This window comes from Toxotes jaculatrix, chromosome 13 (assembly GCF_017976425.1).
Source record: "Toxotes jaculatrix isolate fToxJac2 chromosome 13, fToxJac2.pri, whole genome shotgun sequence".
Lineage (NCBI taxonomy): Eukaryota > Metazoa > Chordata > Actinopteri > Toxotidae > Toxotes > Toxotes jaculatrix.
In genome coordinates, this window is record NC_054406.1 from 6,563,255 (window position 1) to 6,583,179 (window position 19,925).

At 40.1% G+C, this 19,925-nt stretch overlaps 2 protein-coding genes across 2 annotated transcripts in view; one reads left to right on the forward strand and one right to left on the reverse strand.

Moving 5' to 3' along the window:
* Positions 1-2,373, forward strand: part of LOC121192353 (oxysterol-binding protein-related protein 10) — a 97,057-nt gene extending 94,684 nt beyond the window's left edge. The window contains exons 12-13 of the mRNA XM_041054008.1: positions 15-168; positions 721-2,373. Coding sequence (XP_040909942.1) covers positions 15-168; positions 721-765 — 199 coding nt within the window. The 3' untranslated portion in view covers positions 766-2,373. The remainder of the gene's footprint in view (positions 1-14; positions 169-720) is intronic.
* A 1,668-nt stretch (positions 2,374-4,041) lies between these two features.
* LOC121192419 (dolichyl-diphosphooligosaccharide--protein glycosyltransferase subunit STT3B) overlaps positions 4,042-19,925 on the reverse strand; it is a 70,320-nt gene continuing 54,436 nt past the window's right edge. Inside the window, exons 7-16 of the mRNA XM_041054108.1 lie at positions 19,421-19,567; positions 15,834-15,882; positions 15,015-15,169; positions 13,335-13,546; positions 11,549-11,736; positions 10,570-10,741; positions 9,791-9,964; positions 9,494-9,607; positions 7,344-7,550; positions 4,042-6,903 (exon numbers count right to left, since the gene is read on the reverse strand). Coding sequence (XP_040910042.1) covers positions 6,829-6,903; positions 7,344-7,550; positions 9,494-9,607; positions 9,791-9,964; positions 10,570-10,741; positions 11,549-11,736; positions 13,335-13,546; positions 15,015-15,169; positions 15,834-15,882; positions 19,421-19,567 — 1,493 coding nt within the window. The 3' untranslated portion in view covers positions 4,042-6,828. The remainder of the gene's footprint in view (positions 6,904-7,343; positions 7,551-9,493; positions 9,608-9,790; positions 9,965-10,569; positions 10,742-11,548; positions 11,737-13,334; positions 13,547-15,014; positions 15,170-15,833; positions 15,883-19,420; positions 19,568-19,925) is intronic.

Consider the following 19,925-nt stretch of genomic DNA (forward strand, 5'->3'; position numbering starts at 1 on the left):
TCTTGTGATTGTAGGAGGTTATGGCAACATGTCACCAAGTCGCTGAAGGAAGGGAACATCGACGAGGCCACGGAGCACAAACACAGGCTGGAGGAGAGACAGAGAGGGGAGGAGAGGCAGAGAGCAGCTGATAACAAACCCTGGACACCAAAATACTTCACTAAAGAGGTACAGTGCAGGGAGATAAACGTCTCAAAGCAGCACTACAACTGAGATACGACGCCGAGGCAGCAGGGTGGCATTGTGATACAATTCAGTCTGACTCACCTTCTTTTTTGCCAGCCAGACTGTGTCCGAAATCACTCCTGACTTTCCATATGGTGGTCTATACTTACTATCGTTTCCTGTAAGTGTCCGGATTCTGAGCGAAAATCAGAATCACTAAATTTCACCCTCAAAAATTCACACAACAGAATTAAAAAAAAAACTACTTTTTTGCTAAAAACCCCTGTGTGATTATACCAGTCAGGGATGATAATTATCCCCAACTAGACAAAATCTTATTCACACAGGAAGTTAGTGAAATGTGGGAGTGATTTTGGACACAGAGATAATCGTAAAGGGTTGGCTCCCACAAATTATTAAAATACAAGAACATTTTCTCACTTACCTGTGGTGGTACCTGGAAAGTACCTGACGCTTTAAATCTATTATTCATCTTCTTCTATTCATCACAGGTAACATTTCTAACAGCCTAATTTCCTTCACTTACATGTGCAGGGAGATGGTTGGATCTACAACAGCCCACTGTGGAAGTCAACCTGACAGCAGAGCAACACTCTCTTCTTCTTCACGGACGACAACAACCAAGATCCTGCCTCCACACACTGAGGATGGAGGCCAGAAGGTCGAACGGAGGGAGCAGCGTCTTCCACAGACCTTTATACCTGAGCTGTAGACTGTCAGAGAGACACCATGGAGACACAAACAGGAAACAAGCAAGGTGCCAAAGGGATCTCCACTGTTATAACCAAGAAGGGGTTTGGAGCTCTTGGGACATAAATACATTTTTATATACAGTTAATAGTATTACTATTCAAAGTAGAGTATTTCTATTTTTCACCTTGCCAAGGCCTTTTTTGCACATGCACAGTAATGAAGATTGCCACTGGTGTTTTACTTTTTTTTTTTTTTTTTAAATGATCAATATGTTTTCTCAGATATTGTCAATGTTTGGTTCTAAGCTTTTAGTTTGTCATGCAGCGTTAGAATGAATTGATGGATGTTCCCTTGTAACACATAATACTGTAGCTGTACATGAGTTGTCTGTTTATAAAGCACTTTTACCATAGAAATAAATTTACAATTTTATATCTATGGCTTTTACCAATCAGGGTGGTCTCTAAGAGCTTTATGGGAAGCAAGAGCGCCTAAACAGATTTGAATTGAGAGGTAAAATGACCAAATGTACTACATTAGATTATATGTTAGTATTTATTATACAGTACAATACAGTGAGCTACTAGGAAGTAAATGGTCCTGATTGTTTTGTCTGCTCTATGAATGTATCTGGACACATTTTAATAGTAAGTATGCTACTTTCCCGTCTTGTACTGTGCAGCACTACACTCTTTGTTTTACCTTGTGTATTTTGCCATGTCGCTCCATTTACAGTATTTCGCCCCTCTGAGTGAGACGCCTCTGCATAACAGACGCTTTCCATTACTACCTCTCTCATTCAGCCATTCTAGCCATTAGCCACTTTTTTTCCTGCAAGAGAAAACACTAGTTTGTTTGTGGCAAAATGTTCCTGGGCGTCTTCTAATCTTTTCTGTATCTGTGCCCTTACAGTGGCACTTGTGTAATTAGGCAGCCTGCTGCACACCCAGTTCATGCTTCTCCTTAGGTCGCCCGTGGTGATGAATATGGATGAGGAGGCTTGCAGAAACACACGAGCATGTTCTCACATCTGGGAGCCGCTGGAAGGTTGCCTCTGTGAAGATGAGAGGATAATCTACTGGAATAACAATCACAGGGAAGTGGGGTAACCAGCCTGTCGGATAGAAAAAGGAAATGCAATGGGTCATACAGCTTTAGTACTCACATTTTTCACAGTGCATATTTGACACGATGTTGTCACTCCTCACTGCTTGCCGTTTCAGTTGTTCCTTCCAATCTAATTTTCAGATGTATTGTAGTGTTGGTATTTTTAGCCAGATGAATTTACCAGATGCCAATTTGTAGCCTAACCCATGACAGAGCAGGACATGTTATATTACATTATATTATATTGCAGTGCAGAATAAACCTGCAACCCCTGAGAAAACCTGTCACCTTCTTCCAACCACTGTTTTATGACACTCGCCTTACATGAGACTAACAAGCAGTTTTCTACATCCAAAAGGATCCAGACTCACCTGAGTAGACAGTGATTGTGGATTAACGAAGGACTGTCCATTAATAAAGACCTTGTACATTTTTAAAATGATGTCATCTCCTTATGAATGTACAACTGTTATATATTATGTCCTGAAGTCAAGTGACTGATCACACTGTATACTCCTCATTCAGTCTTGCTGCACAACAAACAAACAACTAGACAGGTGTCTTGAATTCAGTACAACTATCCAAAGTACCAGGAGGATGAACTCTAATAACTTTGGTGACCCCCTGACTTTTAATCTAACAACCTAACACCAACAGATAACTAGCCACCACTACAGGTTTCCAAGACATCATCTCTTAAAAGGAGACCTTTAAAACTAATGAACCTCAGCTGTAGATTAATGCCAACTCAGCAAATATGCTAATGATAGCATGATAAACAAACTAGCAAAACGTCTCCATGTTGACATGCAATACATGCTCACATGCTAACAAGCTAAACATTACATACAAAACTCAAGCATGCTATCAGAATATTAGTATGCTACCATGGCAACAAGGTAAAAATCCCATCCAATGTAGAAAAGTAGTGGTGGTGGAAAGTAACTAGTACATTTACCTAGTGTATTTTTGATGTACCTTAATTGAGTATTTGTATTTTATTGTACTTGATACTTGTACTTCACTCTAAGATTTTGAAAGCAGGATCTTTTTACAAGTAACAGAGACCTTCAAAACTGTGGTATCACTAATTCTGCTAAGTAAATAATCTTTATACTTTTTCCACTACTGCAAATTGGCATTAAGCTCAAAGCACAGATGAGCCTCAGTATAGCTTCAGGATAGGAACATGCAACTTAACAGGCTGTCTTCATGTATGCTGCATTAGCATATTGGCCTGAACTTCACAGATCAACTGAGCAGACATACAAAAGGCCAAATAAGCTACAACTTAGCCTAATGAAAGGTAAAACTGAGTCTGACAAGCTGACCCTGAAATGTATTAGTGGAAACTGTAGAAGAAAACACTGAAGACGTTTGTCTTTTTAGTAGTTCTTTTTTTCCCTTTACTTTTTTTTTTTTTAGGAAACTGACGTCAATGCTATTTAAGATCTTTCAAGACCTGCAAATGCCCTGTGCTGCCAGCTTTAACACATTCAACTTATGTTTTATTCAGAGGTTGCCAAGCCTGTAGTGTGCTGCTCTGCATACTGTATATGCAAGTGTAACCCTTCACAAAAAGGTTCTACTCAGTAATGTGGCTCCATGGGAGAAACTGGGTTTCAGGTGCCTTAAGCAAGACCAGGTAAAGTAACATTAGGAAGTGATCAGAAGTGAAGGAGAGCTTTACTCTACACCTCCCAACTAATATTTACCCACATTTACAATGGTTTCATTCAGTGACTTTAAAATGATGTGACCGCCTCTCAAGCCCACCACCAACTATCCTCACCATACTGTGTATTAAATCATTTTTTTGTACATACAGTTGCAGACTCAAGAAGCAAACGTCTCCATTCAAAGGCTAATGCTGCCATCAAGTGGTTCGCTTTGTCTTCACCTAGGTTAAAAAATCAGATCTGCACAGGACAAGTGTAAATGTACAGTCATGTCTAATCAAAGCTTTGAATAATGCTTTGGTTTAAAATGAGTTTCAAGAAGGTTTTCAGGAGGCGAGGGGAGTCTCAATAACAACAACTTACACAAATGTTTTCATTGAAGTGTGTATTTAAAGATGGCTGAACAGAACAACAATGTAAAAATGTAAACTTTGAAGGTGAACAGACAGAAGCGGGGAGGGACTGCATCAAACAAAAGAATGGTGTCGGGGACAGACGGCACTGAGCTACTAAGAAATGAGGAAACTTAGTAGAGGAAAGAACTGTTCCACCGTTCCTAATGAAAACAAAACGAAAAAATAAAAGAGGGCAACAAAACTGTACATCACATTAAGGCTTTGCCTAAACTTTCTCCTCTCTTGACATATGAGGAATCAAAAGACGTGACACAGTTTTAGGCATTGTGTAACTGAATAACAATGTGGCATTGTGTCGAAGGTCTGAAGCCTGAAATGGTGACACACAATTTCCGAGAAGATCAAAAGCAAAGAGAACAAAGTGATTCAGACAAGTTGTTTTTTTTTTTTAAGTGTAAAGAAAAACTAAAGAGGTGAAACTAATAAGTCACTTTCTGCGAGATGTGACAAAAAGAAGTACAGCTGTATGATGTGTTAGTCTTTTGATGTGTCACTTATTTGATAAAAAAAAAAAAAAAGGTTACTGAAGCGTGCACATACAGAAACTCCTTTAGTGTTTACACCTGGCATCTGAAGAACCAAAACACAAAGAACAGTGCAGTGCCCATAGGATAAGAAGTCAAAGGTTCCTGCTGATTAGAGATGTGTCCCAGTCCCATACTGAATAGAGCTTTAATGATTAGTCAACTGACAAAACTAGTGCAATAATCGTCTCGAGTCACTTTTTAGCAAATGCAAAGACATTAAACTACTTTTTTGGGGGGTTGTGGACTGTAGGTTGGACAAAAAAAACCATTTTATGGTCCAAACAATTGACAAACAGTTGCAGCCCTACTATACTCTAATGTTAATAAGTACACCATGCACCACCTACAGTACTGATTCTGAGGTATTTTCATGGAGCATATTCAGCAAGTGTCTGTTAACAGTGCAATACAAAAAAAAATCTATGCTGGATTCTCACAAATTCCCATATTTATAGACATATTTGTGAATAGCTGTGAATTCTATAGCGAACAAACTAAATTTGAGGGGAAATGATTACTCAATTAATCAACGGAAAATTAAGTGGCAAGTTTTTTTTAATCATTCAAGTGATTTCTCAAGCAAAAATCGCAAATACTGGCTTGTTTCACCCTTTAGATGGGAAGATTTGCTGCTTCTCTCTGTTTAATGTCATTATACATTAAATATTTTTGTCTTTAGACTGTTCATCAGGCAAGACAAGACATTTAAATACATCACACTGGGCTCTGGGAAACTGTTACGGACATTTTTTTTTTACATTTTACAGACAAAACAACTCAGTGATTATTAACAGTTGGTTGCAGGCCTAATGCTTACTGATATATCTGAGAATGGCACTTAATTCTACAGTGTGAATTAGCTACATACTCAGTACCTTTTAAGACTTGTATGCAGCATGGAACTGGGACACAGCTCTAAAGTATCCTAAAGTTCTTACCTTTCCTGACAATATCAACATCAGTGCCTGTGTACTAACCACCCCTCTTCACAGTTTACCAGTCTATTTCCAGACATCTTGAAAATTTTCCAGTTTCCACTGCCTCAGTCTGGACGAAGCACCCAACCCGCCCCACTGATACACGATGAGCTAAACAAAACGCTAACAAGGTAGACCGTCACAAAATTATCGAGGTGATGATGACCAGCGATGAGGCACTAGGCTTTGCTCACTGAACTAGAGAGCTCCCTCTGTCTAATTTATTATCACTACTTTTTTTTTTTTTTTTATACACAGTTGCTTGCTTCTGTCTTTAAAATCCTAGCAGCAGAAATATACAATCTATGCAATTCATGAAAAAAGGGGGGTGGGGGGGAAACTGTAAAAATTCACATTCATTCTTTCAACAAAATCTCAAGCCCCTCTGTACAAGAATTATTGCATTCACTGTTCTATTTTGCTGTCATACAAAAAACAAAACAAAAAAAAAACCCTCCGAAAACAATCACATAATGAAATTAAGAGAAAAACAAAAACTGCATATTTAAAAATCACCACAATAATCCAATATATTATCATCCTTTTAGACATTTTCTTTACATAACATATTTACATATTAGGCCAATTTTTTTCTCTAAAGAATTTGTTGAAAAATAAGGGTCAGGGAGCCAGGCAGACATAACAGAGATGACGATGATGATAAAAAGGTTAATATTACAGATGGGCTGTGCCTAGACGGTAACGTTCCTCCATACCGCATACTGTCCACTGTACACGTGTCAGGAACAAAGTCCTCAGCTTTCACTCCTGCGCTTCCTCACTCTCAGTAATAAGTTCGCATGTGCCATGGAGCAAGGTCAGTGGGTCTTTGGTGCAAATGTTCACTTGTTTCCCCCTTCACCCAAACCCCCATACTGATAAGCAGTTAATTAACGTACCACAAAAATTAACAGACGCCAAACCAAGTAGAGCAGTCCTATACCTTGCCACACATTCAAGTACAAAGTAAAAAAAAACCAAAACCCCAAAACAAACAGAAAAACAAAAACAGGAGGAAAAAAAAAGCAAGACAGCGGTCCTCAGGATAAAACAGACAATAGTTCTGGAGCTAGCCAGATACGACACTTCAACTTCCTCAACACACGGGGGCGCCCTAATGAGAAGCGCTTGAGACCAAGTGCCACATAAACGGCCCCTGTGTTTGTCTTCATTGGTTGTTAGAGGTTTCTTCGCGTGTATTTGTTTGTTTTCCTAGAAGAGTTCATCATCATCATCATCACCATTATTTTTTTTGTAGTTTCTTGCCTTTCCTCAGGACCAGCTTGTTCTTGATGTGTCCTCGCTTCCTCTTGGCAGTCTAATCAGAGAGAGGGGGGGGGAATCTATTTACTAAACATCTTACACCCAATAGTCTTGACATAAATTACTTGTGTATCAAACAGAAACTAATTCCTATGATCTGTTAGATGACTGTGTTGATGTGAAATGTGGGTAAACGATTATTATTGATTTAAAGGGTCACAGCAATCGCAAATTAATACAGGATGTTACGCTGCTTTTTAAATCACATTTCAAATTTGCACACATGCGTTTTGACCATTAATGTCACAACGATAAAGTCTATAATTCTGGGGGAATTTCTGTTTTTGGGTGCCCTTTTCATCCAGCTTTTTAAAACTGGAAGGCAAAATGAATCACCGAGGCACTGTGAGGCGACAGTGTGATATGAATCACTGAATGGATCGACAACTTTATAACATAAAATAAAAAACAACAACAACAAAAAAAACCAGTTACCTTTTTGGAGGTGTACTTCTGCTTGGGCACTACACTGCGAAGCTTGTGGTCCACCGGCTCTCTGTTGTCCAGGTTCTTCACCTTGTAGATCCTGACCAGCCAGTGCTCTGAGGTGAACGCCTCCTCCAGGTGCTTGAACTTGATGTCCTTGTTGCCGATCTCGGCGTTACGTGTCCGGTCGAAACCAGGTGGTGTCCGGAAGTCCAGCTGGGAAATGGGGAAGGTTGTCATTTGATTAATGGCGGCCAGTAGAGTGTCTTGGTTAAAATGACAATTTTTAGAGCTGCAACTAAAACTGCTTTGATAATCGACATTTCAGTCAGTTTTCAAGTTGTTACGGCAAACATCTGCTGCTTTTAGCTACAAAACAAAAATATTCGCTGCTTTTCTTGGTCATATACATTAGCAAATGAAACAGCTTACAGCTTTGGAAATAAAGCAGGCAAGAGAAAATATTTAAGCTTTTGTAATTCAAATCACAAGACTTTTTAATACCTTCTAAGGCCTTTAATTGAGGAAACTGAATCTAGAACTTTAAGACTTTATGATCTGCAGATATCTGGTAACAGCTCAGCATCCTGGGAAATACTGCTTCTTAGCAAGATTTAGATGAGAAGAAAACAAATAAGTGAAAGTTGAACTATTCCTTTAATGATGACTTAAAAAGGGGAGAACTTTTGCGACAAGAAGCGACAAGATACAACTAAAATGAAACTTCGTTTTAATTTTGTCCCAGCCCACAGCTGTTTTTATTAATTTAAACATTAGCACTTAACAAATAAAGACAAGGACAAACACAATTTAAAACACAATTATGAAAGAAAAACAAAAAGTTTGATGGCACTTTGATTACAGCGCAGTGTCTGCCCTTTGGCAACAAGTACATTACACTTTGTACAAGCCACTTACAGCCTCTCGGTCCTGTTATTCTGCTCTAAAAGCACTCGACTGCTCCTCTGCTGGCCTCTGCTTCTATTACTGTGTCCTTCTCACATTTGATTTGCCCTTGTTACCTCTATTCCAAAAGCTACAGTCTCTATCTACTTTACCTCTATTGTATTTCTTCCTCCTGTTTCCTCCTTTCTTTTTTTTTTTTGGATTTTCACTCTCCCTTTGTAGACAATGTTCCTGTCTACAGTACGTCCCTGTGCGCCCTCAGGCTGCGTCAGAGGACACACTATGAAATATTAGATTATTATTAGCCACAAAAGTTTAGACACATATTTAATAGTGTTTTCAACTCTTCATTTCAATGTTAAGAAAAGGAGATAAATGTGTAGTTTTTTTTGCATAATTTCATTTTGTTATATACTCTCTACTCTGTGCTGCAATATGCATTTTCAGTATTATTCTTTAATCTCCACATGTCACTATAAACTGCCTCCTCAACTATCCTGTACTGCGGATCACCCCACTCTTCTTATTGTCTTTTCCTGATGTCCTCTAAGCCTTTATTTCCCCTTGTCACATCCTGTTTCCGTAAACCTAATCTACTCCCTCCTACTCTAACACTTCCTTTCTTCCCTCAGAGGGTTCACTCCCTCCTATCCTCTGTCTCCTGCTGTGCCTCAGTCTTTCCATCTCTTTACCCTGAAACATCGCTGTGAGCTGCACGGAGCTTTGGCTGTCTGTCTGCGGATGTCGGCCGCATTGATTCCCCCACTCGGCTGAGTTGCTGGCCGGGCCACATCTACAGCAGGGATGCAAGCACCTGGCAAGAAGGATCCCTCTCATCTCTCTGCTCCTACCTGCCAGAAGTAGCTGTGGCACACTTCCAAGCTTCCACCAATCCTTCATATTCCTCCTCCATCCTCTTTTTCCTCCAACACCCCACTCTCCAAACCTCAGGAAATCCCCACAGCATCTCCTTAAATCCTGTTCTGCCTGTCTTCAGCCACCTCCGCTTTTAAGATAGAGTAGCAAAAAGTCTTACACCTCGGTGGTGGCAGCTGCTCGTTGCTTTCTGATCTTGGCACAGAGCTGGGACTTATTATTTGTACCTTGTGAAGTGGATCATAACCCCAGAAACCCCAGAGTTTCCCTCTGGCACTGACATTACCACAAAAAGAGATGGAGGAAATGATGACATGCAGAGATGTAGAGTTTTTGGCAATGATACTTTCTTTAAATAGAACTTCTCCTCTCCTCACCTGCATTTCACCAAATCGATAATAGGACATCTTGTACATGAGGCAGTTGAGCAGAGTTGGTGAACCAGCCTTGTCCACTCTGAACTCTCCCTGTGGGGTGAAGTAATCACTCTCCTAAAGAAAATAAGGAGGGGAAGTGAGGTCCAGAAAATTAGAAGACTGTAAGAAAAATCAGCCTGGCCATTGAGCATCATTACAGGAGCGTAAGAGTGAAGAAGAAACACTGACTTCAAAGCTGCTTAAGTACTTGCTGCATGATTTTCAAGAGAACAGGCGCAGGGACATGTAGACACTCACCCTGATGTCCTTCGGGTGCTCTCCCTCCGCTATCCTCACCATCCACAGGAACTTGTTTATATCATCGCCTGAGTAGCCGATTACTCCTCCGAAGATGATCAGCACGTAATCCACATCTAGCGACCTCATGATTTTATAGGCTGCACTCTCATTGGACGACATGGCTTTACCCACCTATAAACAGCGGTGAAGAATGGTAAGTGGTAATTTAACTGGGGTTTCCTCTGTTTCACACAAAAAAAACAGGAATTATTAAACAGAGATCCATCATTAATTCTCTGTAATTACATTTCCAGGGGACAGATGCTGATGAGACAACAGGCAGCAGGTAGAGAATAAAGCTAAAGGAATTTAAAAGACTTAACTAAAAGACAAAAACATTCTTCTGCATTTGGCAGCAGAGAGAGAGAGAGCGCGGAAAAAAAAATAAATCAAACCCACAGAATCTGACAGCAATTAACTGAAATCCCCCTACAGTGTAAATTCAATGGGAAAAGTTTAAGCAAACAAGATTATCTGGCTTGTTGGAGAGAGCGGTTTCATACAATGTTGCAATTACATAAAAAATTCACTCAAGAGCTTGCTAATCATCCAGTGGCTGCAAGAGGAAATCATTTGTTTCTTTGTCAATGCCTGCATTCAAAGAGCAAAACATGATGAGAGCAAAGAGATGAAGACTAGAAACAGAATAAGACAGACGAGAGAGAAACAGGAAGGAAGAAACAGAATAAGACAGATGAGTAACAGAACCACAAAGACAAGAAACAGGAAGGGCTCACCAGAGCTATATGACTGTTGTTCCACGTGTTATTGTCTACGAGCGTGGTCCTGTTGGCCATGCCGGCTATCTGGTAACCGTAGTCCCACCACGACATGACGCGTGCGTGCTCGTCTGTGTTCTGTCTCAACCAGTAGTAGGCCTCCCTGAAGTCATCCAGGATGTTACGTGTCCTAACAAGGTTGACAGGTAACAGTGTTGACAGGCATATTGCTGCAGAGGCTATTAATATTTCAGTTGAATCAGAAGGGCAACAACAGCTGAAAATAGAGCAGCCATGCATAATAAACTAAGGGTTAAAAAACACCTCACACTTTGAACAATCATGGCCTAAATTTACCCTATGCAGCTGCTGCAGACATAACGCCTGGCAACCAATTAACTGTTGGTATGGTAATCACATTATATCTGTGTGTGCGCATTGATGTGCGAGTGTGCAGTTGTATATGTGCGAGAGAAAGGAGCAGAGTGGCAGCGGTGCTGCATCCCAGTAGCACGGCTGAACCATTGTCAGACAACTGCCGAAGTATCATTAATATATGTATGAGAACTTGCGTCTACCATTTAGTCTTGGCCTTCAATATTTCCTCCCTGATGCTTAAAGAGAATAATTATGCCTGTAAAGAATCTCAGAGAGAATAATATATCAGCTTTTTGTAAATTCAGTGAAGGTCCACAGACATTTTCTCTGACCCAGAAACACTAAGTTAAGCAATCATATTAAAGCTTATAGGTACACTTATCAATATTTCCAAAAACCTCTTATGAAATATACATGTGCTCCCCCTATGCTTCTGCTCTGTGTGTTCCTGCATACACACACACGTATGTGCTTATTTGCATGCAAGGTGGAACACTCCATCCTTCTGCAATGTGGACTTCACTCCACTCCTTGCGGTTATTTAAAACCCATTAAGATGTTACAACCAAAATATGTGTGTGTGTGTGTGTGCACGCGTGTGTGCGTGTGTGATTCGTACCCATCGTGGTTATATGAAGCAAGCACCACACTGGGGCTGGAGTAGGCGTTGCTGGTGACCCACGTGCAGTGGACGGCGAACATCATCAGCAGCATCAACATTAACATGGTGACTATGGACTTGATGTTTGGACCCAAGCCCTCCTCTGCTTTCTCCTGCTCCGACACGTGTTTGCGCACCTTTCCAGCCTGCAGGGGGAGACAAACACTCTTAATGACAGCCGGCAAAGTATGATGCATTCCAGACATATGAATTATTGCGTGTAATAAATTATTGAATGAACTAATTGTGTAAAGTGTCTTAGAGCATCCTGAAGCTCTCTGTACTGTCTGAAGATGCATCACTGCGGATTGTGGGATGAACCCTGTGATGAGTTAATATTTTACAGCAGCTGCAGAGAACTGTAAAGACAATGAAAACTCTGGTGAGGAGCCCAGCGCCTCCAATTATTTCTTCTGAGACCAAAACTGTGGCTGAAAGTGAACAACAGAGCTGTCAGAAATGTGAGAAACAGAACTGATTGCTGAAACCGCTTCTATTCATTTGACTTTGAGATCTAAACATAATTCATTTAATTAACATGTACGTTGCTATGAAAGGCACTTCATAAATACACGGTGAGGCTTCAGTGTTCCCTCATCTGTAAATTTAAAGGTAAATTTTTGAATTCCAGGTTGAGTGCCGTGTCTTAAAATTATCCTGTTACGTTTTCATTGTAAACATCATGTATCTCCAAAATATCAACTCCCCAGAAGCAAAGAAAAACAGCCCTGTTTTCAGATGTGTGTCACATTATTTTTCACACATCTGATTGATTTAGCTTAAGAACTAGGATAATTTTGTCAGCCCATAAAGGAACCCTTCTGGAGATACATTGTTTGTATGGACAGAAACTGGAAAGATATCTTTTAATGTTGTTTACAGTCAGTGTTTCTTCCAAATAAGCATCGCAACTGTTTTGAAAGCCTGAAGAAATATTGAACGGCTTTCTTATCTCAAAACATCTGTGGTTTAGAAACCTGATTTGTTTCTATCAGCTTGAAGTCTTCTCTATTTGCACAGCTCTGCTTTACTTTTAAGTTTGTTTAAAATGCACAGACAGCAAGTGTTAACAGCGAAATCTTCAAACATTTCTAAACTGCATAACTGCACTTTTTTTTCTGCCAGTGCAAGGCAGCAAGGATGCGCTACCAACACAGTAATCACAAACAGAAGAGCAACAATGCTGGCTTGATGTTCAAAAACTAAACATGCCATTTTTTAAACATTTGTCAATTTTACAATATGTGTTACACAGGTATTTGGGAGTAGCACATTAAATGATGTGATTATGAGATGGACTGGAATAGAAAAAAAAAAACACAAACTGGCTTAACAGTGAATATATCAGTTCAGAAATTAAAAAAAAAAAAAGCGAGACAGCCAAAATCATGGCAACAGCATCAAACAGTTGCGGCTGAATCACAGCTGAATCACAGTTTATCCAAACTGGTGAGGAGTGAGGAGCGAAGCTGACAAACATTAAATGATAAATCCAAACCACAAAAGGTGCTGTGACAACAGTAACTAAGAAAAACATCTCAGTGACTGTGCTTTTTGAATTTTCTTTTATTTTGGTAGCGTTGAATTTTAAGATGTTTGGCAGTCAAAATGTAAGTATCCTGGCAAAATGACTTGTCACAGAACAATGAGTGAAAAGATAATTTCCTTGATTGCATCAATATAGAATTACATTGTACTACTGTGGATTAGTGTAGTTTAATGTTGACAATTATTCGGTCTTGACCTTGTCATAGAGATTCCCAGAGTTCCTCTTGTCGTCCTCGTCGCTGCTGTCTTCGGCGGGGGGTTTCTCCCTCTTTGTGTCATCTCCCATGTAATGCTCAAAGACACTGGAGAAAGCCACGGCTGACAGCATGCACACCACTGGAGTCAGCGTCAGCATCAATCGCACCATCACACCAGCAAAATACACTGCGCTGATGGCATACAGGGCCACTGGAAGGAAGAAGAAAAAGGCAGTGGTGGGAGTAGAAAATGAGAGAGGGAAAACAAAGTAGACAAAGGTCAGACAAGGAGAAAGACGGTGAGAGTGTAAAGGAGGGACGGGGAACGAGGCAGAGTGTGTGAAAAGCAGATAAAGACATGAAAAAGAGAAAAATTGAGTTGTTAGAGCAACGCCGCATAATCAGTCTATGTTAGCTGTGCACAGCTCAAAACCCTAAATAGAGAGAGTCCGCTCTGTCCTTGAAAAGTGCCCACCCGGCTCAACAGGTGCAAGGCTAATCAATAGCTGTAATTGGCTGATTAAGTCTGAGAGAGAAACAGGCTGCTGAAGGACTCAAAGGTTCTCTGCCCTTGATCCGGACTGTCTTGTTGCTGCTGAGTTGTTTTGTGAAGAAGTTCATTCCCACTCAGTGATTTTCTTTCAGGCTGTATGAAAGCTGAGAGTACATCACACTACTGGAGACAGCAGAGACACTGTACAGGTGGGAGTGCATCCTAAACCAGCAGGTGTTCGTTCAGATCACCAGGAAAGACTCCTAATCACCACACCCTCATTTTATACTATTTACAAACCATGCATGTTAATCACATCTCACTGTTAATAAAGCAGATAAATGGCAGTGAGAGCAGAACAATTAGTGATTACAGGACTATCCTGGTTAAACTGACAAATGATGAATGACACAATAGAGTTGCGAAGCAGAAGGAGCTATTTCAGAAACATCTGGTTCTGGAAGTAAAAATCACATTCACATTCATTCTCTGACAGATAGTTGGATGGATATGAAACATGACTTGGCACAAAAAATGATAAACTGTGTAAGAAAATATCAAATTCTTTGATTAAGAAAGAAGTTGTATGTACAACCCTGTGCTCATAGAAAACATAAGGTGGGGAGTTGCCATTAATCTCAAGGTATATTTTTGTTAAAAAAAAGGTATAAAAAAATCTGGTCACAGAGCGTAAAATTCTGTGAAGTGTGACACTAGAAGCTGGCAGAAGCTAAAAATGATGCTGCTGAGAAAACTGATAACACAATCTGCAGCTTAAAACAATTTACTCTCAGTCAATTTTGGATGGATTCAGCAAATACGATGCAGTGTTTACAACTGTAACCTCTGATTCATGCCTCACTTTCAACTGCAGCTGAGGCTCATAGGTACTGTAGTATTTAGAACCTTCTCCCAACTACACAACAAGCTACAGTTCACCCTCTGGGGAACATAAATGTTCCCCACACAAACTTATAGGATTGACTGGTACATTATTTAGGAGTTTCTGTGTTTCTATGTTGAGCTACGCTGAGGAGATCCTTAAAGGAAAAAACTGAGATGGGAATTCAGAGTGGGGAAAAAAACTTCTGGAACCAGGGGATCCTCGTACTTCAAAACTCTATTCCACAGTGAAAATTAAGGTTTTGAAGCATTTTTTTTTTTTTTTTGGATAAAATGTTCCTACCAAACACTCGTTCATCATTGATGTTCTTGATGCAGAACCAGAGGCCTGATGGGAAGGTGCAGACCAGGATGTGGAGGTCAAAGAAGAAGGAGACCCACGTCGTCGGCTGGTGCTCAGAAACCGATGCTATGATGGGGATGTGGATCTTAGCGTAGCTGGGCAGAGAGGGAGGGAGGGTGAGGGGAGGAGGACAGAAAGAGGGAAGGAGAGACAGGCAGGATGAAATTCATGTAGGGTTGAGCGCATTGGGAGTGTGGAGACAAATTATACAATACATCCTCCTGATTAACTCCCGCATCATGAGCAAAAAAGATAATTTACCTTCCCAGCATGCTTATGGTAAAATATGAACAAATTTAGCACTACTGGTGAGTAATCTTCCTTTTTTTTGCTGCTAGTTTCTGATCTCTTTATTCATTATGCGCTTTTAAACAGCAGTTTCTATACAATTTCAAATATTTCTCTCGTAAGTGTTCTGTGATTACAGCTGGGAAAGAAAACACACAGCACATTAAGGAATTAGTATGAGCCTCCAAAGGAAAGAAAAAAAAAATCCCATCCCATACTGCTTCAGTCAGCAAACTGTGGGAGAATTGATTAGGTGTGCTGAAATACCAAACACGTTGCAGTGCATTTGGAGAACACAGGGTGCCTGGTGCTATTTGGAAGTAAGACAATAGCTCAACACAGAGCCTGTGTTGTACTGCTCTCCCCTCTGGGATGGTGCAGGGGCGGGCCGCCTTGGAAAACTCACACACATGCATTCGATTGAACAAGTGTTCCATTGACAGCGGGAGTGTGAAGGTCAGCAGAGCTTACCCTGTGTCCCAAAGAGAGTAGAAACGACCACTCCATGGAGCAATGTATCCTAGAAGAAAGAACACGCCATCAGTAAAGAAAAATAAACTGCTCGACTTTAAGAACTATTGGTAGGCGTGCAAAGTTGCTGGATTGTGTAAATTGTAAAGAAAAGCAAGATAAAGGTTATAGTTACAGAAAAATATATTAAAAACAACTTAAAAATACCGTCACTTGGCTGTCCTTTGTGACAACAAAGTGTAATTATTTATATGGCAAACATGAAAGTGCAGTTTCAATCAGTAAACACAATCTGACCTATATGCCAGGAAAAGTGTGTATAATATAACGAATGTTTACAGCACAGTGTCACTGTTCACGGTGTGAAGCTAAATTGAAATGTACTACATAAACATAATGAGGTAATTTACATCCACTTATTTAAAGACCCTGAAAATTGGTTTCTGAGCACATGTATTTCTCTACATTAATAAATATTCATGACTAAATGCAAGAAGCAAGTTAAAAAAAAAACATTTTAGTTCCTATTTAAGAGCTTGACAGGTACAGTGTCTGGTTTTTCACCTCTTGGAGCCCTATGGCTTAATATTTTGGTACCTGTTTCCTTGGTGGTAATGTGCCAAGAAACACAGCAAGAAGTAGAAGATAAATGAATAAATCACAAACAAAAAACAGCTTTGCAAATGTTTTATGAGGAAGGAAGTGCATTCAGCATTTCCTAGGCCTCAAGGATACGCACAAGGATACACACCATGTGTTTTAGAGAGAAACACTGAATGTAAACATAACTTGTTTCACTGGACGACAGTTTTAACAGTTAAATCTGCTTCATCAGGACCGCGCGGATGTGGTCTGATCAGATTTGACAGACAGGGCTGGCAACGTATGCAAACAACGCCAAAGCTGCCGTCACAAATGAAATGTTGCTGAACTCTGATAAGAGCACAGAAATACTTTATATTAAGAACTTGACAGAGAAATTAGGTTGTCAGGACCTTAAAGAACATTCATGTGTAGCCCAGTGACTAAAGTGTAGAAAACTGAGCTGTCTGCCAACTGTGGTTCAAAACCACAAAAAACCTCAGAAGAGACTGTCAGAGCTGAAAATGTATTCTATTGATGGCACTTAATTACTGGAATTGACTTGTTTATAAATGTAACTAAAACCATTTAAGCTGCAAATTAGACCGCACAGGGCATTTTATGTGTGCATACAAATGTCTTATTTTGGTTAAGCTTTGATCTAGAATATATTTCAGCTCTGAACTGTTGCCTTGGGGATCTCACAGTCACTCACACGCGCACAGAGAACGCAAACAAAAGCCTCAGGCCCATATTTTAAATTTTGTCACGTTTTCACCAACATATATAGCTGTATCATATCCTGTGTTATTTCTTTAAGAGATTGTGACACAATTACCAACACAAGAAATAGAGCATTTTTAAAATAATCATTGACAGAGGGCTGAACCAAAGCAGGCAAGGAAAAAAAAAGTGGAAAAGGAGCAAAAGTGAGATGGAGATATTTTGAGAGGTGATTTAAAGGATGCCACTAATTTAAACTATCAGTACATGGATCTGTGTTCAAGATGCCGAAGAAACCCGCCCGGCTTCTGTTGCTGAGATTTTTATGAGACGAAAAGGCCTGACAGACGAGAGCAGGACATCCGCAGACTTTCTGCAAAACTGGCTTTTCACCAAATGGTCTCTGCCTCCCATTCAGATGGCTGGCAGATCATAGCGTTTACCAGACGTCCAGTTGAAGCCACTATCCCCAACAGACTGGATCAACATGAGTGGCCAGTCAGTTCTAAAGCAGGCAGGCGACCAATCTAACAACACCAATATTACTGGTAGATGCACTGTGCCACTATCTCTTTGCTCTGGGCAAAAGGCCGGACTGTAGTGTTTGCATAACGTGTAGCGACAGAATGTTTGGATTTTTTTTTGGCGAAGGAGAGTAAATAAGCTGCTACTGTGATCAAGGTGAGAAAACCAATATATGATGTCAGGTAAAAACAGGCACACACTTTATTAAGGCTCATTACACGCTGCAGAAAAAGTGTGCACACACCACCTAGGGGGATAAGTGAGCTCCCTTCTTACACAATAAACTATATTAGCTTTCTTGGGACCAGTCAGAGTTAATACACCGCTAGATAAGGGAAGCAGAGCCAGAGTGATGCTGTGGAGAGGTGTCTAAAAATGGCTTCTGTGGGGGAATTTGTGCTTTTATACACTAAATTCTCCATTTCTTGGTGCTTTCACAGTGAGACAGTATAGCTTTAAATAGGTCAATGTGTTGTATTTGTCACGCTAAATCTGAACACTTCAGCCGAAGACAAATAAAAATTAGTAAATAGCAAGGATGCAACATTTGAATGGCCTGAGATCTTAAGGTCTTCATTGTGGCGACAAACCCAGGCAGTGCTGAAAATAACAGAGAAAAACAATAACAAGGACAAAGATCAACCAGCCTGCTGTGCACATCAGGGTTCAACCAGGCCAGTCTAAAACAACACATGCACAAGTTCACAAAAAGGCACTCGATAGAGCTCATCCTCAGCCAACGCTCAAAACTTCTCCAACCTACGAAGCTGCGGCATCCATTTAAGTTGATATTTGTTTATCATTTGCCTTCCAGGTTTAATTTTCTGAAAAACTAAGCACTGATTAGCAGCCCACTAGGGAGGACTGGAGGTCAGACCATCCCAGAATGGTGTATGAACACACTAACTTTTGGCTAAAAAAAGAAAACAAAATCTAAAATGGCTGAAATCCCAGATCTGGATAACCATCAAAATCTATTCAACTGATCCTTGCACAAAAGGCTGTTTGTCCTACACAGTCAAATTCAGGAAAATGTATTAAATATTGTGCTCATAAAACAGAGAAACAGATGGGGGTGAAGTCATTACCATCTTCTATTTTATTATTAGAGTATAACACTGTTGTTAGAAATTTATCCTACATTAAGAAGACCAAGAAAAAAACCCAGGACAAATTAGATTTAGGTTTAACAGTTTTTGTTGGCAGCAGCTTTGTTTAAATATTCACACATCCTGACTGGAAGATGATCTGACACTGTGTGAATGAGCCGCTCATCTTTACCGCAACACTGTCTCATACATCTGCCATTTTGCTAGCTGCAACTGATGATAATTACTTGCAAGCAGGGCACAAATATAATTATCTTATTATTGTTTTCAATTAATTTAGCTTAAACAATGTAAGAAAATTGTGGAAAATGTCAGCTTCCAAGAGCCCAAAGCGATGACTTCATCTTGCTTGTTTTGTCTGATTAACAATTTTAAAAAGACATTCAATTTTCCATGACACAAAATGGAGAAAAGCAGCCAATCCTTAAATTTGAGAAGCTGGAACCAGAGAATGTTTGGCATTTTTTGCTTAATAGTTGACTGAAATGAGTAATTGATATTGTTCTCATTCAGAATTATTGACAAATCAATTAATCAACCGCATTGTAAGACAATACACTAAATGAAATGGTTTACAATTAAATTAAAAGTACCGTGAACATCCTGATTCGACAAGTCTGTGACTACATGTGAGCAGGACATACAGACCTGTGTATGTGAGATAGATCACTGTGAGGAAGACCATGCCGGCAGCTAGAGAGACTCCGAGGAAGAAAAGTGTCTGGAACTCCTGTCTGGTAAGCCTGTCCTTCAGGTACTGCAGGAAGGCATACGCTTGGAGTAGTGCAAACACACCTGAGAAAAAAAAAAATACAGTGAGAAGCAAAAGAATGAGCAAACATACAAAGAAAACTCACACTGAATATCTGATATTCTGCCTCCTACTGAGTACGAAGTGGGTTTTGTGGTTAAGAAGTGCCGTTGTCAGTTTGGCAGAATTCTCGACAAAGCAGTTCACGATAGCCCCTTTGGCTCTTCATGCAGATGTGAAAGATGAATACTGCCACACCAAAAATTTCAAATGCATGAGACATATTTGTGTAAATAAGCCGTTCTCTTTCCCTCGCCTTGTCTTGCTTTTTGCAGCCCCTTCGGTCACACTTCTTTCCTCCATTCCTTTGCTCTGTCACTTTCTCAGTGCCGTTTTCTCCGG